This window comes from Chrysoperla carnea, chromosome 4 (genome assembly GCF_905475395.1).
Source record: "Chrysoperla carnea chromosome 4, inChrCarn1.1, whole genome shotgun sequence".
Taxonomy (NCBI): domain Eukaryota; kingdom Metazoa; phylum Arthropoda; class Insecta; order Neuroptera; family Chrysopidae; genus Chrysoperla; species Chrysoperla carnea.
The window spans coordinates 2,761,026-2,787,387 of record NC_058340.1 but is presented as its reverse complement, the minus strand read 5'-3'; the positions used below and the strand labels follow the sequence as shown (position 1 = coordinate 2,787,387).

Below are 26,362 nucleotides of genomic sequence, written 5' to 3'. Positions count from 1 at the left end.
TCAGTGAAGGCATTTAAAAATTTCTAAAACGGAAATTCAAATTTTTATACGGACGTGACATCATAGTACGGGCTTGTCAAATTTGTTGACATACTGTATGATATGAATTACTTACATTTTATATGGTATTTCATTAAATTATACTATTCTACGGCTTTTTATTAGAAAACTTAATAATAACGAGTGTAAATTCTGTGTTGTAAATTTATTTTTTTATAGTGTAAATTATACATTGAACTGTCACCAATTGACAGATCACGTACTTATACGTCATCATCCGAGAGCGCCAAAAAACTGCGTTTAAATATCTCAAAATTATAATGTATTTTAAATTTGTTTTTTACACTTAAATACAGCATTTTTAAGCAGTATTTATATTTCTTACTTTGTTATAACGGTGTAAACAATGAATTAAAAATATAAAAAAAATACATGAATATTCCCTATTAAAATCTGCACTTCTCCTTTCATATGAAAGGATTTGTAAAAATAAAAAAATTAAATTCTATTGGTTACTGAATTTGATTCAGTACCAAGATAAAAATTAATAATTTGAACTAAACAAATATATTTTTGGATTGCGCGTAGGTTTTGCGTATTATGTGCTGTGGTGTTATTATTATTGTAAGTTAAAACATATAATTTGGCACTAAGTCTAATTATTTAAAATGTTTTTTGTGTATATTTACTTATACATGAATATGTCGGGAGTATTTACGAATTACAATTATTTTTCCTCTCTTCACTTATCTAATATAAATATTATTGTTGAATTCAAGATATTTAATTACATTCGAATTTTTTCTCCGAATCTGTTCTCCAAAAATATAAACTTATGAACTATATAGAAGGTCAACCAAGAAACATATGTACGTGCTATATTATCCAAAAAATTTAACAATTTATACCGCACTTACCGTAAAAATTATCTAAACTTGATGGAATTACGAATAATTTTATTACAAAACCGACGAGATGTGACTTGAATATTTACAAAAATTCAAAACAAAAATGTAAATCTATACGTATAAGAATTCTCTCATCACGAGAGTAAAGGTGTAAGCAAAAAAAATAGAAACATCAGAATTTTTCTAGCCTCTTCGTGTACTTTCGTTAGTTTAATAATGTCGAACTCAGTGAATTAAAAAACTTGTGATAGAAATATGCTGAAATTAGTTAAAAAGAATTTAATTATATAGATTATTTATCTGCTCTAATATTTTCAATTCAAACACCATTTTTAAAGCTAGCGTGTTAAAAAATTTATGTAGAGGTTATGATTTACAAAGTTCAATAATACTTTACACACGAAATATTTTACGCATGTGCAGAAGAAATATTTTACGTGTGAGCAAAGTCTCTTATCACGCGACTAAAGAGTAAAAAAATCTATAAATTATTTATTGATCTGGATTTAGAGGTCTTATTTATTATGACTTCTTTAGTTTTTGATATAGACCACGTGTATTATTACAAATGAGGTTGTAACAATTCCAATACATTCATTTAAAGTGCATTTAATAAGCTTATAATACTTTTTGTTGAAGAAGCCATAAATTTATCAGTACTTAAATATATTTCATTAAAACCACTACGAAACAAAGTTTACTCAATGTATGAAGTAAGCTGTTGCCTGCAAGGTTCCGTGTGCAAAACATAAAACAAAACTTGTTTTGGATAACGAAAAAACATTTTTTATAATCCAGTTATTTGGTAATGTTGCCCGAAATCGGAGAAAATTATCTTTTAATTTATTTCCAGTTGTAAAAACTAAAATCTATGTCACTTTAAATTATGTCTACTAACATCGTCCAGAACTTTTTTACGGGCTACAGGGTGGCAATTCATGAACATCCATAAGGAATATATATTTCTTTCCTAATAAGATAAATATAAAATTGAACCCCTATATCTCCTGGTCACGCTATAACTTGAGAACGGATGGAATAATTTCACTAATCCTTTTTTTGTTGTGTTAATTATTGTAAGGAGAAGGTTCTTCGAAAAGAAAAAATTAAGGAAGTTGAGCGGAACATTAGAAAATTTAAGACAAAAAATTAATGCAATAACTGGTGGAAACGCATATAAAAATGCATTACATTACATCTTCCTATGTACTATTTCTTTATTTGCGCTCCCACTATATTTATCTAGAGTTGTGAACAGGTATTTGAATAATATTGAGGTATTATTCATTATTATTCATGTATTATAAATAGGTATTTATTAGCGCTATTTGAAAGCGCAACGCGCTCCACTACCCTCTGCTCTCAGAGAGGTAGACGCAACAGTGTTGCCTTAAAGCGAAATGAGAATGTCGTCTGATTTTGTTCTTGTTTTACAAACAAAAATTATACACGCTCTGATGCAGAAGTATGAAATAGGACACATAAATCTGCCATTACATGCTTTTCTAAGTAGTATAGATTATCGAATTAATGTTTATCTTTACGCGGAAGTCTTGTATTCTAGAAAACGGAATCCTAAATATACTTGCGCTCCATTTTTCACTCTCACTACAACGTAAATAATTTGTATATTTTTATTATTATTTTTCTTGATCGATGCAGAAAGAGTTGCCGTTAGAGGTTTAACATACGTTTGAAACAAGTGTGTTGTAAATTATGTGCACTATACGTGATCAACACTATACGCAAATAATAGCGTAATGTATCGTTATCGTATCGCTATTATACACAAGATCTTTTAATACAAACACTAACGTTATTTCAATTGGCATCCATCCAAATATATTCCAAAACAGTTCCCCTATATTCAGCAGATTATTTCTAGGCGTTCTATCTGATGGTTAAATAATAAAATTGTCTTCCTTATTATTATTATTATTATTATTATTATTATTATTTTTCGAATATAATCAATAATAATCTAAAAATAAAAACATGAATTAATTAAATTTATAATTAATTATAATATGTGAATATTATTGTTTAATTTCAAAATTAAATTAGTGTCTTCTATTTTTAAATTAGTTAATTTTATATTTTAATTCAAATTATTAAAAAAAAAAAATTATGTATTGCTTAAATCGGAGTATTAGTTCACAAGTGTTTCAACAATATGAGGAACATTGTTTAAAGAAATCATGCAGTTCAAATAATGTTGAAGTGTTGACTAAACGAGGATTTAAACCTTCGGATCGTAGAGACCCACATAAACGTCAATTTTTAACGAATTTGTCAAAGCAAATATTTCATTATAATGTGGTGAGTTTTTTAAATATAATATTATGCTAAAAATGTCACTTTTAATTGCTAATTGTCAAGTGCCAATATTTTCAAATATTCCTAATTTATTCGAACCTAAGTTTTCAAATACAGTGTAGTTAAATAGACTTTCATTTATTTTGAACTGTCTTCAGTCTTCAGTTCTCTTATTTGATAATTAACTTCCCAGTATAGAATGTTATTGTAATGGCTCCACTTTTCGAAATCGAAATTTTCAACTTATCCTTACGTTGCATGATTAGGACAAGGCATTAACACCAATTGGGGGAAGAAGTAAGAAGTATCTGTGTGTGTGCGTATGTTCGTGGTCAATTACCAAACTAAAAAAAGGGGGTGTTATAAGTTTGGCCGCTATGTGTGTGTGTCTGCCTGTCTATCTGTCTGTGGGGTCTTGGAGTTATTTAGCAATTTATGATACAGAATGATGATGATCGTTTTGATGATTGCCAAAAACATTCGCATCGTTTTTAGCGAAAATGAATGCAAATATTTGTCACTAGTGTGTATAATATTTTGTGCTTTAACTTTAAGTCATTCTATTTTAAAAATTTGCGAAATTTTTCACCAACTATTATTGTACTATTATGGTATCTTAAAAAATAACACATGTTTTTAAATAAAAATAAAAGAAATTAAAAATAACAAAAAAACAAATATACAAATAATTTAAATTATATACAACTTTAAACAATATTGTTTACAAAAATTTAACAGATGAGAAAAATCATTAAACTAAATAGTAACATTACATTTAATAGCATATCGTTACTATATGTACCATTATTTTTAATGAAACGTAAAATAGTACATGTTATATTTTCTAAAACATCAACTGTTTTACAAACTTTTATGCACACTGATTAAATACAACCCGTTTTTAGTCTTTTAGTTAGTAGTAATCATTTTGATAAGAGAGCCAACAACGTTTTGGAGAATTTATTTTAAGACAACAGAAGACGACCCAAGTATGTCTTGGATCATCCTCAAGGATTGTATCTTTGTAGTTCACTTAAAGTACTAGAACAATGGAAGAAATGTGGTTAAAACATTGCCAACTCCTGCAAATTTCTCAAATATGCACCCTCTTTTCTGTGTGCAAATTGGCAGCTTCGACTTCTTAATTGATTGGCTCGGAGTACCTGGCTGGCTAACCTACAGCAAAACATAAAACAATTGTTTCATTCGAATAAATAATTATGGTGCTGCGGGGTATTCACTCTATGAAGAATACAACCTTTTGGTGTTATCACTCATTAGCAGATGAATATATTAGTATCAATGGTTATTATTTATAATACCAGACTGTACCTCCTCGACATCCAATAGGTATTAGACTGCAAGCCCATGTTGAAAATGATATACCGAAATTATTAACTAATAGTAATGATTTAGGTACGATGATTTGAAACACAAAAATTAACTTATAAACAAGTGAAAAGAATTGACTGAGTTAATTGTTTAAATACCATGTAAAGACAGTGTTGATTATGTCACATTACACATACATACATGTAACACACATATAACTGAAATACCCATATAATCTCTCACGGTAAACAGTGATATTTACGAAAAAATGTTTCAATCAAAAGTGGTTTATTTTTTTATAAGGAACATTTTTTACATTGAACTTTTGTTCTATCTCAATAATTTACAAGAAGGGTCCTACGGATCCAAGGCTCAATTGACCTAGGTTGCTCATTTACGAACTCGACCTCACTTTTGACGTCACTTTTTACGCTATAAAAATTTCAGCTTGATATCTCTTTTCGTTTTTGAGTAATCGTTATGGCAGTCGGACAGACGACAGACGACAGCCGACAGACGACAAACGACAGCCGATAGACGACAAACGACAGACGACAGACGACAGACAGACAGACAATCGGAAATGGACTAATTAGGTGATTTTATAAACACCTATACTAAAGTTTTGTTCAAAGCATCAATATTTTTAAGCGTGGGCTAAACTTGGTATACCTTGGTATATTTCAAATACATGGTATAATAAAAGAAAAGGCAGAAGTTTTTTTTCGGCGATCCAAGGTAATTTATCGTCAAGGTATAACACTACTAACTATACTTAATTTATATTTGGCAGAAAATCAAACCATCATTATCACACGCAAACTGCTTAAAGTTAAATTATTCCAAAATATTTACTTCCTGATATTGAGAAATTACAAAAATTTTTGAGCGTGGAAAATTGGTATTTTTATTTAAAATTCACTATGCCAAAATTTATTAATTAGTTAACATTAAATGATCGAAAAAATTCAATAATTTTAGTGATGAATGATTTTACTGATGATTGATATTAAAAAAGGTCATAGCACTGCAGTTAAAAAACAAAATTCCCGACATATTTTAAAAAAATATATGAAGATAAAAATACCATTCTGGGGATTTTTGGGTTCGTTAAATTCGAATCTGACCATGAAAAAATTCAAATTCAAAATGGTAGCCAGAAAATTTAATTTTTAGCTTTAGCCTTCTTTTGTTTCTCTAAAACACTAAAAATTCTCGATGATCTTCAAAATCGGTTCAGTTTGGAAAAGTCTTTAAGAAAAAAGGTAATTTAATGGAGAGTGTTCTCAGATATGTTTCAAGTGTGAGTTTAGGGCTCCGTACCCAATTAGTCGAGGGTTTTTTAAATTTTTTAAATTGCACTTGTTTTATCAAATTCTAACTCAGTGACCATAAAAACTGCTAGAATCATATTTTAATCTCATTTACTTTTTTTTAATACGTTTCGGGAACTCTGGGACTTGTCGAATTTCCGAAAAAGTAGACGGGGAAGGGTCACAAACTAATTTAAAAACTTTTTTTTTTAAATTCAATTATGAACAAAATGAGCCGTGATAGGTCGATATCGTCCATTATCAAAAAAGTTAGAATTAAATACCTTCATTTACTAGACTATACACAGAGTTCGCATAGCGTTGTTGAAAAAATTAATGTCTCCTGGACGAATAGTGTTCTGTTCGCTGGTTGTAGGTACATTTGCGGAGGACGTCGACCATAATATACACAACAAACGCAGCCTCCACACATATTACAAAGCTACAAACAATATTTAAAACGTTTTATCTATGTCGACGACGGACGTCGCCGTATCTATTTGTGGAACTGCTCTCTCTAACTATTGAAAGTGTAACTCTCCGTTTTAATGCCTTCAATATCCATAAAATATATATTTTCAGTATTAATTCCGCTTTCTGTTCAGACTGTTACTGTTTCATTCAAACCAATACACATTTGAATAATTACGATGGCAATTAGCCATTTCAGACTATAGTTGTTTTTTTATTTTATTTACAATAATGTAAAAAAAAATATTTTCATTTACTTAAGTTTTAGAATAATAACATTTGTTTTTAACTTCGACTTTATTTATATAAATAAACTGGTTAAAATGTTTTTGGGTGGCAAAGTGATTACTAAAGTTAGTGAGGAAAATGAATATTCTAGCGAATCGGAACATTTATGCAAGCGAAATGGTGTTGTTGTGGAAAATGAATCATCAAAAAATTTTAAAAAAGAAAAGCATGTTCGATTTGAAGTATGTTGAAATATAATTTTTAATAAATTTTTTTTAGTTGATTTATTTTATATAAAAATAAATAGGTCAAATATTTTTGCGGGCGGATATAATAATTTACTATTTGTATCATAAATCTTGGAATAACAGAATTAAATTTCAAATAAATGTTACGTCATTGCATTGTTTTTGAAAAATTTATAGTCGAGTCAATGTAGTATATTATTTTTTAACATTAAGAGTTAGTAAATCAATTAGAGGGGGGTTGTCCGATTATTTAAATAAATAAATGACTTCAAAAGTATTTATATTTAACATTGGGTCTTATGGGAAAACGGTAGATGGATGATTTGTTTTTATAGATTTCTCCAAAACTAGTCGGTGTAAATTAAAAAACACTATTTAAATTAAAGTTAAAACCTTGATAAATTATTGCAAACAAAAAACACCTGTTGAGCCCGACTAATTAAGGATGTATGAGCATGGTAGTAGGGACACAAATTTACAAAAATATATATTTTTAATTTTGATGGTGAATTATTTTATAACTTGACAATAAAAGACGAAATGTTAGAATACAATTCGATATCTGGAGTAATTTTCAAAATATCGAAAATTTTGTTAAATTATTTAGCTTTCGATATTTCGAAAACCAAGGCTTATATCGAAAAATTTATTTATTCTTATTTTTCGTCCACATTCATGAAGTTATAACAAAATTCATCATCAAATTTAAAAAATAGGTAAAAATAATTTCAACCCTAAATTTAAAATTGCCTTGATTAAAAGTAATTAAAATAGATTTTTTTTCTCTGAAGACAAATAAAAGCTATCGAAGGGTATATTAAGTTTAATCTCAGGTTCTAATGGGTTGTCCATCCGTCTTTTTAAAAGAAAAAGTTTTCATGGCTTTGTTCTGAAACCTTATGATACTTGTTATTGTCCGTTATATTTCGCAATGTCAAATAGATAGAACAAAATTTAGACATAAATGATGATGCTCTTTTAAAAATATATTACACTTACATCTCCATTGTAAATTAATTTTTAAATCCACCGAAAATTGGATAAATTTTTGAGGGTTTTAAAAGCTTTAAGTATTCTATTACTTCATAAACTGATCTAAAAATTTCTTTTTAAATAAACAATTGCCTACAACGCGTAAAGTTTCTGAGAATTTGTTTTGAGATTTTTCAGAAGATTAAAAAAAAAAATTATTTAGTGAAAATAATGTGCCAAAAAATATAATTTTCTTGTAAGAAGTAGAATGGATTTTAATTTGAAATGATAATCTATTTTTATTTTATATTTAAAAGCATCAAATTGCCAAGAGTAATATTGTTTGTTTTAAAGAAAATCGATTATTTTCGACATGACGCAATTATTTACTCATTTTAATTTTTACGCTTTCATAGACGTTTTTTTGTTTTTTACAAAAATAGAACCTACTTCACAGAAGTCCTTGAAGTGTAATAAAAAATAGTTCGAATTATGTTATAAGTTCCAGACTTTTACTGGGTACCCATGTACATGCATATCGTGGTATCAACATACCTATACATTTTACCACTTATTATACCATGTATATATGAAATATACATAGTATATTAAATTTAGTCCCAAGTTTGTAACGCTTAAAAATATTGATGCTACCAACAAAATTTTGGTATAGGTGGTCATAGAATCACCTAATTAGTCCATTTCCGAATGTCTGCCTGTCTGTCTTCTAAAACGAAAAAATATATCAAGCTGAAATTTTATAGCGTGCTGAGGACGTAAAAAGTGAGGTCAAGTTCTTAAATGAGCAACATAGGTCAATTGGGTCTTAAGTCAGGAGTACCCATCTTATAAACCATTAGAGATGCCTCTTTGGGATAACTGCCCTCTGCCCAGTTATCCCAAAATATTACGTCACAAAAACTAAGTCCCCTCTCCCCCTAAAAATAGCAAATTTTGATTAATAGTACACAAATTTTTATATTAAAAAATATTAATTTTTTTTTTTCCAATAAAATTTAAATAAATTAACAAAACTCTTTAGAAAAATAAAAAAAAAATAATTGAAAGAAATTCTCCAATAAAATTTTTTGATAAGCCACGAACGTCACATTGTCTTAGACCCCTAGTCCCCCCTTGTCACATCTTGTCACACTCAGCAGAACCCCTCCGCCCCCTTGAGTGCGAACGTATTGTATGAACGGCTCCCTAGTAATAATTTATTACTGTACACAAAAGCGTGTTAACTTGAATTTTTTGTATAGATATCTTATAAAACAGCAATAGAACATTAAAATTTTTCCAAATGTCTAAAAATTTAATATTTTTATGAAACAACTACCTAACATTTACTTGTAAACATGAAGTACAATTAAATCCAAACATAAATATAGTTTTTAATAATCTGTGTTAATAGTTACTGAGTAATTGCAGATTTAATTGAAAATTTCTTTTGAACAAAAATTATTAAATGTAAACATATAGAAGGACAAGAAATAGATAATTAAATAAATAAATAAATAAATGTAACTTCAAAAAGATAAAAACAAGAATATTTTTATGCGGAACATTATACATATTATAACAATATTGTCAAACCACTTTATCAAAAAGATATTTTTGACTTTTTATCGGCATTTGAAATAATTAGAACAGAAAGGTTTGTCGGTTACGCATATTAAAGGAAAATCTTCTTGCAAGTCCGTGCGCAAGGAAGGGGTTTGGGGGGTCAAAACCCCTCCCATTGAGAACGTTTTCACATAAAATTTGAACTAACAATATAGTCATGTAAGCGCAGCCATTTATTAGACGCATTTCCACTGACGAATTAGAAATACATGCATTTTTTTAGCTCGGTACATAATTTAACTTTGCATTCGAATCGAGTACTCCAAACAAAAAACCTGGATCTTAGCAAAGTTATCGAATTAGCTGAAACATATTTTGATTGAAAGAAGTAGAAAGTTGGAGAAAAGTTTAGGAACATTTATAGAACCATGAGCGGATATCTACGATGAATGTATGGAAGCCAAGGTTCACGTCATTACAGACTCAACGTTCAAATATACAAACTGATTCAGTTGAAGATTATAGATCGAATTTTGAATCATCGCAATACATTATAAAAATTACCATGTCTCTTTCTCTATAAACGGAAATTTTTAATGAAAGTTATTCCTCGACTTTTTGTACTAGAATATTCAATTTTAAACGATGATTCCCGTGATAAGTGAATGTCTAGTAAATACTTCGCGTTCTAGCCTGCAACGATTGAACACTCCTTTTCAATTTTGCGTCGTCTCAAAACACACCTTAGATCGAGAATATCTAAAGATCGGCTAAGCGATTTAGTCCTCGCTCAATATGCATGGCGGTGTAGAGGTCGATGCATACAGAGTTTTAGAAAACTTATTGAAAAACAATGACTGAATATCACGTATTGACCTAAGTAAATGTTCTCTTAGACGAAAAAAAAATTCTTGTTTTTATTGACTTTATGACCTAACATGGCAAGCAAAAGTTTGAACCCCTCTCTTGAATAATTCTTGCGCACGGACTTGTCTTCTTCTAAAATTGTAGGTGCAATCATACAATTGACAAAACAAACCTATGAATGTCAGACAAAACAAATACATAGGATCAACGGTAATCCGACAAACGTTTTGCAAGGTGGTGTCGAATTATCGAATTTTTCGGACTGTAGAGTAATGCCACAAACCCCTGTAATTCGGATTTTTTTGAATAAGAATAAGATAAGATTTCAATCACCTTCTAATTTCAGCCACAAAGAATTCTTGTATTTAAAATAAATTTGCATTGTAATTACCGCTATAGTTATGTTGAGGGTGCCGAAATAGACAAGGACCGAATTACCGCGGGTCTACTGTAATACCATTATTATAAAACGTCTATCAATCCTCCAATATTCAGGCAAAATAAATCAAAACCTTCTCTGTATCACGATCGAGATCACTATTCTTAAGATATTATTGAATGAATAAAGAGAAAATTTACTGACTATGGAATTGGGGATCGGGCTAAATTATTTTTATTACTTCAGATGAAGAATTCTCACTTCACGAATAGAACAGTGAAGTTGGTTTTTAAATATGTTTACTAGTATGCAAGATATGAACGTTTAAAATTCCTAATGAAACAAAGATGAAGATATCCACTAATGACGTCGTAGGAAAGTTATTCCTCTTCATCCTATTTGTTTATGATACGTGGGTACCACCATAGAGATTACATATAAAACTTTGTTTTGCTAAAAAAGAGATGGGCAACCTTTGAATGCAATCTTTGATTGCTTATAACTTCTTCGTTTTTTATTCAATTTTAATTTCACTTTCAATTTTTGTCATGGCATCAAATCTAGTTTTACATTTTTATGGGTAATATGGCCAATTCGACATAGAATTACCCACTATTGGAAAGCAATAGTGTTCGAAATATTAACGATATATTTGGTGTAAATTATACTAGAATGATTAAAATAAAACGGCTTTGATTATATTTAAAAGACGTATTATATTTTATTGAATATATATCCTATAAACAAAATACATAAGAAACATTTAGGATATATAATTTGTATTATTAGTTTTGGATATTTGCCAAATAAAATTAAAATGCACAAACACCAAATGTATGTTATAACTTAACATGTTTTATTCATATTTACACTATTCAGCGACTCATGTAACCTTCATATATATATACTACATACATTATAATTAATGTCTTCAAACGTTCCATCCCTCGCTTAAATTGATTAAGTGTTGAAATAGAAATGGAACAAATGTTTCTTTTCCATAAACAGTGAACAAATGTTTGAAGTTTTTTTCTTTATGAAACAATCAGATATTTAAGACGCTGCACTGTTAAATTAAGGAAGTTCCCTCGCCAGTAATAGAAAAAAATAAATTAGTAGATAAGGATCCGAATTTTTAGTATGCTATAGTTAACGAAACATATTATTGTATAAAACAAAAATTTGGGTATCTTACCGATCAATTACGAGAGTTTTTATTAATTAAAAATACACTAAATAACATAACCTGAGGATGGTTATATGAGAATTCGAACAGTTGTAACTGCTATTTTCTTTAACTTTTCAGGGGTCCTTAAATGGACTTTCATGGATTATGAACTTTACAAAATGACAACAACATTTGACCACAACCCAATTACTATAAGATAAGGCCTATCTACTTTGTAATAGTAGAATTGCCATTCTTGGACGTTAAGGAGGATCCCTCACCAGTAATAGAAAAAAATAAATTAGTAGAAAATGTTCCAAATTTTTAGTATGTTGTAGTTAACAATACATATTATTAAATCAAAAAAAAATTTGGGTATCTTATCGATCAATTAAGAGAGTAATTCTTAATTAAAAATACACTAAATAACATAATCATCCTCATATAATGCTATGTTATTTGGTGTATTTTTAATTAATTAATAACTCTCTTAATTGATCGATAAGATACCCAAATTTTTTTTTTATTTAATAATATGTATCGTTAACTACAACATACTAAAAATTTGGATCATAGTCTACTAATTTATTTTTTTCTATTACTGGTGAGGGATCCTCCTTAAGCTCAAATAAAGGACAAATTTCCTAGTGAAATCAAACTTTAACTAAAACTGCTTTCGGCAGCTATCCTATAATAAAAAAATGATTATTAAAAAAAAAATTTGTCGAAAATGTGACCTTATGACCCTCTGTTTAAAATTAGAAAAAAATCATGCGCATTAAAAAAGAATATTAATTATAAAACTATTAGTCACGTTGATGACAAGTTTTCAATACTTTAATTAATCATTAATAATATTACACGATTTAATTACTATCAATCATTTAATTTTTGTAAGTTTTAGAAAAATTTTCCAAAGTGATTTATTTATATAAAATTATTTTTCTATATTTATTTAAGGATGAAAAAGGACAAGCCATCCCAGAACATAAACCGATCGACCTGAAGAAATTATTTACACCTGCTTCAGATGCGGTTGAAATTGAACCACAAAAAAATCGTAAGTTTTTATTGTATCTATATTTTTCTAGTTTATTTGCATCCGTTCGTTGTAATTGCCAAAAAAAAGTACAAAAAACTTGCCTATTTGGGATTCGACGTAGGCGGGGGCTAAATATTCTAATATCACAACTATTTACACTTCAATAAAAGGTCACAATTTAGCAACCTACAAAGTCGATGCACCAAAATAATCTGCATAAAATTCTACACACAAAAATACGCCACTTTCAAGGATTCCAAGGTTTCATTCACATTTATGACCTATACAAATGGTGACGCGTGCGTGCTCATTTCAATTAACTTCATAGCTTTGACCGTACGTTTTTCACGTGAAACACTTTTAAACCAAAATTCGATATGCTTCCAAAAGTTGAATCACGTTTGAACTTGAATTGTCCTTGGGTGATTAACGTTAAACTTTCGATTTCAGGAAAATTTCAAGGACAAAATTTCATAGTGTCAAATAATAATAAGCTATTATTTACGATTCTCGTCAAAAATTTTGTACTCTTTTGCTGTAATCACATCTCGTCCAAATGGATATCATTGAATTTTAGCAACAACAAAAAATTGAGTTATCAAAGTTCGGTGATAATCACTTTTACTGGATTTGAGAACGTGTGATTTGGTTTCATGCTATTTTTATTGTTTAAGTTTTCGAAGTTTTTGCTAGTCACCAAAAGATCATTCAAATGGGAGCTTTCGCTCCCTTAACGAAATTTCGTTAAGGGAGCGAAAGCAATTCCACAATAAATCGTTCGAAAAAACTTCTTATTACTTATAATTTATTATTTGGCGAATTTTTGCTTAGTTTGAGGGATTATAAAGAGCCCCTAAGTAATTAATAAGATTAACAAAAAGACAATTTTAGGTAATACTGTTTAGTTCCATATACTCCTGTTAAATAACTAAGTTTTACCGTCGCAGAAACATTTCGATAAAGGTTTACGCGTATATGTATTCTAAAAAGTCTTTGTAAAAATTTCTTTTGGCATATTAATTTATAAAAAATAAATGTCTGTAAAGCATTATCTTCAATCGTTGGACTTGTTTTTAATGTAATTAAAATTCGAAAGGTGGAATATATTCAATTAAAAAGCCAAATAATTCCAAAATTATTTCCACCGATAAATTTCATCTTACACCCTCTTCAAATGAAAATGATATATTTCTTCCTTTGCATCTTCTAATTTAAAAAAATCGTATGCAGGTATAATGTACTCTTCGTCATCATTTTATTCACCAAATTTACATCCAACAGTGGAAGATCAAGTAAAATTAGCTAGAAGTATTTCAAAATCTTTGAGTGACATCAGTAATCAACAAAGTAAAGGCCAGTCAATGTATGTAAATAGAAAAAAAAGATCTGTCAAATGGGTACACGCTGGAGAAGGTAAGTGAAAAATTCTTCTTCGACACATTTTTAATCTAGTAAACTAAAATATAAATAAATAAGTTCCGTGAATATAGCACCCCCAAATGCGAATTTTCACAAAATTCATATGTTATTACTTTTTGTTTTTGTTTACTTTTGATCATGCATACGATATTTATTTGCATCATGGTCTATTCGATTATATTTGATGTTTTTAATATGATGCATACAACGTAAACTAAATATTGACGAATATCTTGTCTAGTAATCTTAATTAAAGAGAATTGAAAAAAATACACTCGAACCCAGATTTCTTCATCATTGGTTTTCCATCCCGTCAAAATAAAGTTATCAAAAAGAGAAAATTTTACTCCAACATTGCCAATTGTAAATTTTCCTTCATTTTCCTTCAACTAATGCGTTAAAACGAATACAACAAATGCATTATTGTAACGAATTCCAGCAAAGTAAATTGATAAACGTAAGTTTTGAAAGGAAGAAATTTTCAGTTTTAATCGTGGCTCGAGTGTTGAATTTATAGAAATCGAGTTTTTCGATTTACTTGTTTTGCAACGAAGTTTTTCTTTTTGTCTGTAGTATATGTTTAGTTAGAGAAAGTTATTGACAACAAGATACGTGCAATAATATGGCAGGAAGTCTACAACAGTCGAAATAATTAAAAATAGTTTTGTTTTTACAATTGCACTCTATCAATCCTTTAGACAGCTGCAAACTTCCCCATTTTTTTTTCCACGTATCCCGTTCTCAATCTACTCTTTACATTCGGCAATTCGAACCAAGAATAAAATTGAAAATGTTTTTATTGCAATTCTAAAACTTTCTCAATCTTCAAAATGGCAGATAAAATGAATCCGAAAAATGTCGCATTATTATGGAGGCACGGTCTAATACTTTATTGTAAATTTGTCCTTACAAAATTTTGTATAGCAACTTTTAGGTAATTATACATACAGCATTCAACATTCATTCTGTCATTTGGTTGTGATGAAACTTTCAAAATGTAATTTAAAATCTTATTTGTCCCACATTCAAATACAGAAACAGTCTAGAATTAAATGAAAACTAACAAGACACAATCTAAAAATATCAGTTGTAATTCTTATGCAATATAACACGATTAACTTAAGACATTTGTTCACCCACAAAAGTTTTTTTCTTTTTATCACACTAATAATTCATTTCACATGTTTTATCTCTAAATGACATCATTTCTGGTCCATTTAATATTTTCTTTTTATATTTTTTGTAATTATTTTAGATCAATTAAATGGATCTATCCCTCAAACACCTGATATTAACAACCAAAATAATTTCCAAGATGAGAATAAACCTGTATTAAAATTAATAATGGATCCACGAGGACATGTACAAGATTTAACATCATTGAAAAATCAAGGATATGTTATTGAACCAGCAGCTTTAAGTCCGGATATTTGCAAAGATATTGTACGCGGTTTAAATGCACCAAAAGGAAAAGGTTGGTACTAACAGCATAACGAAGTGAAATTTTAGAAGTTTTTTGTGTTAATCTTCTCACAACTTTCCACTTGTTCATCTTTTAAAGATGGTGGGGGTAAAAATAGTTGTAGTACTTGCAAATTATATGCTTACCTCGGTAAATATTGCCCAAATGAAACTACTTTACGGACACGAATTGATCTGAAATACGGTTGGACGATACTGGTTAAAATAAACCAATGTGTAACTTCTCCTTAATATAAAGAACAATTATTTGACATTTAAAATACAATTTAATAGGTGCTGAATTATTTGCAAAAAGACGAAAGAAGTCAGAAAAGTGGGTAGTTGGAGAAAACAGTAGTTCTACTACAACGACAACGGAATCATATTCCTCAACAACAATTAATCAGAATTTGTCTCCAATTCCACCATCTGGAACACCAAAATTAAACAGTATGCCTCCAACAAGCTACTTGCAAGGATCAACAGAGCGTGTACAACACTCGCAAAAATTGGACGAAATTCAGGTAATAACACATGATTGTAAAAGCCTCTGTCAATGTATTATCACGTGAATAAACCTTTGCATGCACCGAACTGGAAGTAATAATAAAAATTTAAAAATTTTCAGGAAAGATTTAATCAGCCTCGAGTAAAATTAATAAAATCGCCATGGGAAGCTGCATTGGAAACAGGATCTGTTGACGCAGCTTTCCAAGAAGTTGTACCTCCAGCAAAAAGTTTTGTACCATCGGCTGTAAATTCATATGAATCATCTCTTCAAAATAACAACAATAACTTACCACCGATATGGTCATCAACGCCCACAAACAATGGTCACAATATTTCTTATGATCCAACTTTACCAAAACCATATTCACATAATCCAGTGTATAATAGTAACAGTGTAAATAAAATTGTTGAAAATTTACATAAGGGACCAACACCGACAAAGGATGTATACAAGCCCAAAGTACCGACTGGCTGGAGTGCAAATGTTTCAAGTCAAAAGTCGGAAAGCTACGGTAAGTGTTGTAATCAGATTAAATATTGTAGTTACACATAATGTTTTTATGGTCCAGATACCATATGGTTCTTGATATTGAAAATCAGAAAAATCATTTGCTTATGACATACGTTTCAGTCTTTCAAATAACGAAATTTCTATTTACATTTTTACTCGAAACAAAATTGTATATAAAAAAAAAACTGATTAAAACCCCCAACTACCCCCCTCCCAAAGTGGGTTGGATACGCCCCTAAGGGCAGACTTTTTTTTCACACAGTGTCTATACCATTATAAACAACTATGGAAAATTTCAAAGATGAATTAATTTTTTCTTTATTACTATGATATTCTATTTAATTTTATTAGACTATTTAAAGAGTAAACTTATTAAATTATTTTATTATATACAATTTTGTTAAATAGAAAAAATTCATAAAACAATTGGTTTTCATTAGAATTTGGCTTAATCATACAATTTCTTATTTCAATTTCTTAATATCAGTGCTTATTATTTAATTATTAATATATTATACAGGTAGTGTTAGCAGTTTTACTAAATCACTTCAAGCTTCTGCTTCTTCTCATGCTTCTGCTTTCACACCTATACAGCCACCAACTTTTGAACATCAACCTAGGGAATCGTCTCCTTTCCCATCCATTCCTGATATAATATTGCAACCAGAATTGATTGAACAATCTGCAAAATCACCTGCTATGCGCTCAGTTACTCCAATACGCCCTAAATCTCCATATCCTAATATACCAGATATTTTATCGAATCCAGAAATTGTAGATAATTCAATTAAAATAGAAAAACAAATTCAAGAACATCTAGAAGAATTACATCAACAACAACAAACTTTTGCTTGTACTAAAACAACATTAGTTGACAAACTTCAACAGAATATTCAATCTTGGGAGACAAAGCAAATTGAACAAGAAAAAATGTTATTTAACAACGTAAAAAACATTAATCAACCACAATTGTCAACCCCCTTTCAATCCATGAATATTTATAGACAAACAACAGACTTTGAAACCAGTAATGAAGAAATAAATAAAACTGAAATACAATCAAAAGTTATTGAACAAGGAATGCGAAAATCAGACATGCAATTTAAGACAATTGATCAGGAGAAGGCCAATTCAGATATTCATGTACAAGGACTATCAACTACAAATGTAACACAAAAGCAAATGGAAACATCTAATTATAAAAGCAATCCCAATTCTAATCCTAAACAAGAACAAATACAAAATTATAATCCTTCTCCAAAACAAGAAGCAACAAACCCTAAAAACAATCCAAATCCTAACCCGAGACAAGAACAAAAACAAAATAATCCTAACCCTACTCCCAAGCAACAAGAAACATCAAATCCTAAAAGCAATCCCAATCCCAATCCTAAACAAGAAGAAATACAAAATTCCATAAATAAAGCTAATCCAGGTCCCCAGCAAGAAACACCTAATCCTAAAAATAATCCAAATCACAATCCTAAACAAGAACAAAACCAAAATTCCCAAAGTAATACTAATAGAAATGTCAATCAACAGCAAATATCAAACCCAAAAGGTAATCCGGGCTCAAATCCTAATCCCAAGCAACAAGATACACAAAGTTCTGCAAGCAATCCGAGTTCAAATCCTAACCCGAAACAACAAGAAGTATCGAATGTTAAAAGTAATCCAATTCCTAAAATAGAGATTGACTCAACATCTACAAAACTATCAACTGACAAGACAAGTAAAATTTCCGCCGCACAAAAAACACAAATCCAGGAAACAATCAAAATGAGGAATAGTCCAGTAAATCGATCTAAAACATCTACTCCAAACGTTATCAAACAAGAAATGAAAGGATCTCTGAATGTAGTAATAGATGGCAAAAAAACTACAGTTTGTACACCAATTGACAAATATGCCCAAATTTGCAACATGTTCAAACCAGAAGCGGAAAGAAATTGTCCTAGTCCATGGAAGGATGTCTATGAACGATATGAAGAAAAGAAAAAAGTGACAGAGTATAAACGAAAGTCTCCGGTGGACAGCGATAGTGAACAACTTATAATAACATCCATAAAATGTGTAGATGATGATGAAACAACAGATTTTGTTGCGGACGAATTATTGGGACAACAGAAAATAACCTACAAAAAACAAGATTATGCTATAGTCAATGAGGACGAAGAACGTGTTCAAATTCGATGCATTAAGCGTCTAGATAGTAATGATCCAACAATTGATATTGTACACTCAAATAGAAATGTTGCGAAAAAAGTAACTCCAGTTGACAATACAACCATGCAAACTGAAACAACGTCGTTTGAATCTTCAGAAAGTGAAAAAAGTACCATAACAAGTCAAATTTCACAAGAAATGTCTTTGCAAAATGCTCAAATCTCAAAAACTTCGGAGCCAGTAACCTCTACAAAAATTGAAACTTCATCATCGACAGATAATAAAAGCGAACAAAATGCCTCGGAATTATCTTCTGTTTCTCAACAAGCATCTTCAGGAATTTTATCTTCCTCAAACTCTCAGGGTGAAAGTAAAACTACTTCTGTACTATCTACAGAAAATAAAATTCAAGAATCAGTTTTGGCTTCTTTGACATCCCAACAAGCATCCTCAAAAACTGAATCAATTAATGTTATGAAAACATCGGAGACAAAAAGTATTGATTCGCAATCATCCATAGAAACTCTTAAACAGACAAATTTATATTCAGAAGTCAGTACCCCAGTACCATCGTACATACCATCTGTAATTAAAAAAACAGAAACAACTATTGAAGAACAAACAATTATTGGCGGTAGCAATTTAGAAGACTCCTCCAAAAAAATAACATTAGAATCATTTCCTTTGTACGTACCAAAAGTAGAAAATTCAGCAGCTAGTACACTTGAAGAACAGTTAAAACAAAAAAGAATTGAAGAAACGCAATTAAATGAAACAAAAATAAAAGAACAAATTGAAAATCAATCAAAGTTTGCTGCCAAAGATGATGCCGAAATGATGATTATCATGAAAACTGAAGATAATAGTTCGGCTACTAAGCAAAGTGTGAGTAACGAAACATTAAAATCAAAAAAATCAGTAACTTTTACAAAACCTCCAGAAGCAGTTATTGGTGCACGCCCCTTATTTGGAACAGCTGACGTAAATTTAGAATTAAAAAAGGCTTTAGGTATCAAACAAAAATTAGAGTCATCTTTTATTAGTAGCAGTGAACATACAAAGGAATACATTACGGAAAAAATTGAAGAAGAAAGTCAATTTAAACCAATCGTACAACCCCAAATTCAGAAGGTAACAACAACAACTATGTCAAAATCGGATATTGATGAATTGCAACGATTACAACAAACTTCCACTCGAAAAACAGAATCTCTTGTTTCTCAACAAGTACTTCAAACTCAAATTCCACAACTTCCGATTGTATCGGAACCACCACCTAGACCTGTATCGCCATATGCACTAGTTAGACCTTCAACTCCTTTGCCTCATTATATTCCAGCTGTCATTAAAGCACCAAGTCCCAATGTGGAGGCACAAACAAGAGTTGCAACTAACAGCGAACAATGTGATAAAATATCAGTGGACTCATATCCATTCTACACACCAAAAATTCAGCAATCCACAAATCAAGAAGTACAACAATTTAGTTTAAACCAACAACAAAACATAGAACAAAATTTATTTCAGCAATCAAATTATTTAACAACTCAAAATCAATCCATTCAAAGAACATCACCAGTTCCACCCAATCTTATTCGTGTAGAGCCATTAAAATCAGGTTTACCTGAAAATATTCTATATCATAATAAAAAAATCGAGAATGAAGAACTTTCAAGAGGCTATTCCAGTGAAACTTACACTAGACATGAAAGTGAATCTGCTTTTATTGCAACTGAAATAACACAAAAAATGCAATCTGAATCTTTTGCACAAATGCAACAAAATCAACGCACAAAATTATTGACTAAAAATTACAATGTACCCCCACCTGAACCGGTTTATATAGCTCCTACAATAGTATTTGAAGAAACAAAACAAAATATTGAATCCGCAAATACTGTTCAAAATTTCGAAACGAATATAATAGAAAATCAAGACTTTAAAATGCAAACAGAAATATTACAACAAAACAAAGAGATTGTTACTGCTGATAGTGTGCAAGAACGAGGCACTGAAGAAGAAGAGGAATATAAAACAGTACCTGTGAAATCTTTAATAAAAGTATTTGAGGAGAGTTCCCGTCCAGTAATGCGCTATAAACAAGTTCGTGAACCTATGGCAGAAATAGTAAATTCAAATAAAATTAATAACAACATTAACAAGAATGTTAATCAAAATAATATTTCAAAAACAACATTATCGAATGCGGAAAAAAATAAAATAACACAAAATAAAAAAGTTGTTACCTTTGATGATGATTTAAAAGAAAATGAAGAACATTATGATCAAATAATTAATGAGTCATTAAGTAATGCTGATAATAAGTATTATGTCGCTAATGCATCAGTTGAATCACGTAACTTTTACCCAGGATCAATGCAAAAAGAACAACAACAGCTCGTGAGTCAACAACTCAATCAACAACAGTCCTTACTTATTCAATCATCGCAAAAAGTGATGTCCCACAGTTCTTCACAAGTGACATCACAAACATCATCTGCTGCTACCGTAACTGAGCAGCAAACATTATTACAAACCCAGCAACAAGAAAATTTATCCAAATTAACTGAGCAATTAAATATTATTACAGAGGAAAATGAAGAAAAACCATTTTCAATGTTAAAAATTCAAGAAAAACTAGCGAAATTTTCAGAAATTTCACCTCATTTTAAAAATGATGCAACGTGGAAACCACCTAGCGTAACTTCGACAGAAATCGGTAACGAAAACATTCCTACCGTGAATATGTTATTTTCCTTTGTTGTAAATATATCCTGCAACTTCTATGTTTTTTTCTTTTCAGTTTATAAAACTAATTAGTATAGTTTCAATAGAGTAGTACTTTTTGTTAACATTTGCATGATAATTAAATAAAATTCGGTTGAATTAAAACTGAAACTAAGTAGTGGACGGGAATAAAGGCCCTAAGGGAATATCTTCTGAATTGTAAGAACTTCAGATTCGTCTGACTTAAAGGAAACCATTTTCTTCTATTTCGATTCCAGCACTAATCACACACACTTCATTTTAGTTGTTAATAAATTTAAATTATTCTTGTTAAAATGTATTAATGGCTGCCTGCGTCTAATCTCATTTTTTCATCCCATTGTTTAATTTACAGATGACAAGGGGATTTAAGGCCTATGGGGATAATTACGAATACTAGCGGAATATTTTTGGGTGTGGCATCACCACGCTTCGAACAAAATTATATAATGCCACTTACTTAATAGAAAATATAATAACGCCATATAATGCGTCATGTTTGAAGCATTGAGTGACAAACTTCGAAATTTTCTGAGTGACCGTTTTGGCAATATTTACAATAATATAATTTTTCTAATATTTTAACACCTGGGTCTTGGAAAGGACGTTATCGCGATTATAAGTGTATTGAGTTGAGAAACTATGCCATTAATATGACGTTCTAGCAATTAATTAAGTCCTAATAGTTATAAAATGTACCAACCTTTATGTGTCAAAAAATTTAAATTACAACATATTGTAAATATTGTATTTTAACATTTGTTTCTAATCGATTGTAATTTTTGCAATGAGCTGTAAATATTAATACAAATTTTAACTGATGCGCAACTTAAGACATTCGTCCATAGGAAAATATCGAAAATAGGGGATAATCCTGATGTCGAATTGGCCATATTACTCATAAAAATGTAAAACTAAACTTGAGCCATAAAAATGTAAAACCAGCTAGAGACTTGGAAGTTATAAGCAATCAAAGATTGCATTCAAACGTTGCGTTGCCCATGTCGTTTTAGCAAAACAAAGTACGACGTCACTAGTGGGTATCTTCCTCTTTGTTTGATTAAGAATTTTAAAGAGATTTTTAAAAATCAACTTCACTTTTCTATTCGTGAAGTGAGAATTCTTCATCTGAAGTGATAACAAAAATTTAGTCCGATCCCCTATTGTAGATTCCGCGTCAAAAATGTTTTGTTATTATTGAATACTTCAATTTTACCAAAGTATCATTTCTGGGAATTTTTCCGAATGCTAGTTATTTATACTTTCAGTAAAGTGCATTTTTTCTGTATAGCTGTTTTTATTACCGAGATAGTTGTAAAAAAAGGACTTTCATTTCAATTTTTAAATTTAAATAATATCTAATAAAGTATGTATTATTTATTTTCAGGTCCGAAGAATAATAATTATAGTACTCCGTTAACATTAGCACCACCCTCATCATCCAGTATGGTTTCATCAACAGGATCATTAACACCACAAATGAGTCCTAGAATAGATTATACATCGTTAAATAATTATAATACAGCACCGCGTGGTTGGAGCGGAAATACAAAACAATATTATAGACCAGTCACATTTGATACAGTCAAACCTATTTCGAAAAATGTTATGTTTACAGATTTTTAAAAAATTATTTATTTATTTGTGTTTTTCTCAAATGTTTATTAATTTATTTATTATTTTGCATTAATTTTTAAAGAAAAAAAATTTTCAATTTATATGGAATGTACGTTATAAATAGCATCAACAAATTGAGATTTTGAATTAAATTTTTTTTCACAAAAATGGAAAGATATATTTTTTGTTATAAAACTTATATATGATCTTTTCATTTTTGTCAAAAAAATTAAACTATTTTTTTTCTTCAAAATCCCAATTCGACGTGAGATGACACTATTAATGAAAGCTTAAAAAAATGTATGTCTAGTGAAAATTTCAACTCAATCCGATTCAATGCGGATTGATTATTGAGATTATTTTTATACTTTAATGCTTAAGATTTTCGTAGTGCGCTTTATTTTGTGTTCGTAGACGTTATTTCTATGTTCTAAAAATGTTTATAAACTGTTTTGTTTTCCAAAATCCCAATCAACCTATTCGTGCCGGGTGCATAACAAGAAATTCTTAAAAACTGAAAGTTTTAATAATCTCTCTTGCATTAATTAAAAACCTATTTATTTGTGTAATACAAAATTCATATATGATAACGTCCTTAGATATTTAAGGTCAAAGGTCGCAATAAGTCAGTTTTTTGAGAATATATCGTTTTTTTTTTGCCTTCAATCGTATTTACATTTATTATAAAAGTTGTAGATAATAAAATTTTCCACTAATTTTGTCTGAAATCTTTTTTTAAACGTGGAACCGTTTTTGAAATAGAGGGATTAAATAATTGTTTAAGAAGTATTTAACACCTTAAATTTACAAATATTGGTCCTGCACTAAATTAATACGTAGAGCTGAGCGCTGTATCTTCTGCGCCCCCTTTTTCGAAAACAATTCACGTTTAAAAAAAGGTTTCAGACAAAATTTGTAAAAAATTTTATTCCCTACAACGTAGATACGATTTAAGGCAAAGGAAACCAATTGTCTTATTTTTTCAATAATCTCTTTTTCATTTTATGTATCCGGCCACATTATTTTTCTTTTTCAAATGTGACAAATTACGAAGATATATGTACATAAACATTTCGTATTTTATTTTGTATTCTATGAATATTTTGAGAATTCAATTTAAGTTTTGTTGATTTCTAGATTTAAAAAAAAAAATGTATTTATTGTTCTATATCGAAACTTGTCCATCGATATAAGTTGAAGCAACTTTTGACAATATTTAATTAAAATAAGAAAATGTATCTGAATGGTACAAATAAACAAGCCCGTTGTATTTCAAACTTGCATATGGGCACTTAAATGATTGACTTGAACGGATATTTTACCATTAAAGCTGCCAAAAATAAGTCATGAACATAACGAGTGAATACATTCGAGAATTCAGAAACATAATAACTATTACTTCAATTTAAATAATTGTGACATTTGGATTTTTGTGGCAGCCTGTAAATTTGTAACATTTTAATGTATTTATTGTATTAATAAATTTATATCTATAAATAAATTTAAAATGCTTGTTAAAATTAAATAATTTTTCGATAACCCTTTTCATCTTTATACAAGGTGTTCTGTTATTAACTGCAGATCGTCGGCCTACAGAATAAGCTCATAAAGACGAAAGAAAAAGTCATTTACCAATTTTGAATTGGAGCCCTAGTTTGGGCGCTACAGGTATGGCAAAAATTGATAAATTTGTTCATTAACTGACTATGATTCGATAACCAGCAGCCAATGATAATCAGTAGATATTAGTATATTTTATTTAATAATATTAAACTAAAGAAGGGATATGAACTGATTTCAATTGGGTTATATCATTTTGAAAAAACATTTTAAAAACGTATTTGATTGGTTTGGTCAAATCCTACTTTTTTTTTTTTTTATTATATTTTTCCAAGAAAACATTAGATCTTTAGTAAAAAAAACAAATTACATCATAAAAGGCGTTGTTTTAATTTAACGTAAGTTTTTTTTTTTGCCATAATCGATTGAATTAGGTATTTAACTTTGTTATCCATTCATTTTACACCCTGTATATACAGATATAAATAAACATAATTAGTATTAGGAGTACTTCATAACTATTTTTTATTATTATTGCTATTAATATGGCAATGAAAATTAAAATCGTATTGCAAATATTTGTAATCAGTTAACACCTTAACAACAACGATATGGGGAATGTTTAATAAATTGCTGAAATGCGTTGAAAAATCAAACATACAATTTTTCTGTAAAATATTAATTAAAAACTGCACAGCATTATTGTTGAATAGGTTTTAAATACAATAAAAAGTTTCACATAATTATTTTCCTCACGACAGTATTTTTCGAGATATAACCTTTGACCAATGATCCGCAAAACAAATAAACGGTCCGAAACATCGGACAAGACTTGATTATATTATAAAATTGATATATTATTGTTGTAATATTACGTTAATGAAGAACAGGCTTAGGTATTTATTGGATTTAAGAAGGCTGTAGTTTGGTAAGGGTGAGGTTAAGCAAAGATTACCAATTTACAAAAGTTACTTAAAAAGACATTTTAAATAATATATGATCAATTTTGGGTAGGGTTGATTGGACCACTTTTGACGATTTCATCTCCTCCAGCTACCAGGGCTCCAGGGGGAGGAGTTATATCAAAGCTAGGACTTTGTTGATATAAACCTTGATACGAAGTTTCACTGCGGTCTCCTGAGCCTCTCCCTAGAAAATCCCATTTTCCTGTATTTGGAAAGGTTTTCCCTAGGGTGTGGCCTTCTCGTATTTTCCCAGGTATGTGGCTTATACTAATCCTAGGAACACCTTAAGGTCTAATTCGAGAAATTTCTAGAAATAATGATTAATGCATAACGTATTTTTGAGAGATAAGTTATACCTGGTTGTAAAATAACTATTTCTAAGACGTTTTAGGGGCTGGGAGTGTGACACCGAACTAAAGAAATATTACAGATAGCATGGGATAGTTAAGAAAATTACATATAATTACAAAAATTTTGTAGAAGAATCCAACCGTGTGGATGATATTCAGTTATTGCATAGCTGTTATTGATTAAAAGACGAAACTAGTTTCATTCGAAATATCTCGGTGGAATGGAA

The 26,362-nt window shown here is 29.6% G+C and overlaps 1 protein-coding gene across 2 annotated transcripts; it reads left to right on the top strand.

Moving 5' to 3' along the window:
• The first annotated feature begins 2,998 nt into the window (after nucleotides 1-2,998).
• Nucleotides 2,999-23,447, top strand: LOC123299118 (putative mediator of RNA polymerase II transcription subunit 26). 2 transcript variants are annotated; one of them, XM_044881358.1, is made up of 8 exons: nucleotides 2,999-3,227; nucleotides 12,729-12,828; nucleotides 14,041-14,223; nucleotides 15,485-15,703; nucleotides 15,985-16,214; nucleotides 16,319-16,712; nucleotides 17,232-21,596; nucleotides 23,031-23,447. In XM_044881358.1, the coding sequence occupies exons 1-8, from the start codon at nucleotides 3,036-3,038 to the stop codon at nucleotides 23,267-23,269; spliced, it is 5,922 nt and encodes a 1,973-aa protein (XP_044737293.1). In that variant the 5' UTR covers nucleotides 2,999-3,035; the 3' UTR covers nucleotides 23,270-23,447. The 2 variants fall into 2 exon arrangements, with proteins under 2 accessions (XP_044737293.1, XP_044737294.1); XM_044881359.1 differs by lacking the exon at nucleotides 2,999-3,227 and adding an exon at nucleotides 6,590-6,810 and having other exon boundaries at nucleotides 23,031-23,446.
• Nucleotides 23,448-26,362: the final 2,915 nt, after the last annotated feature.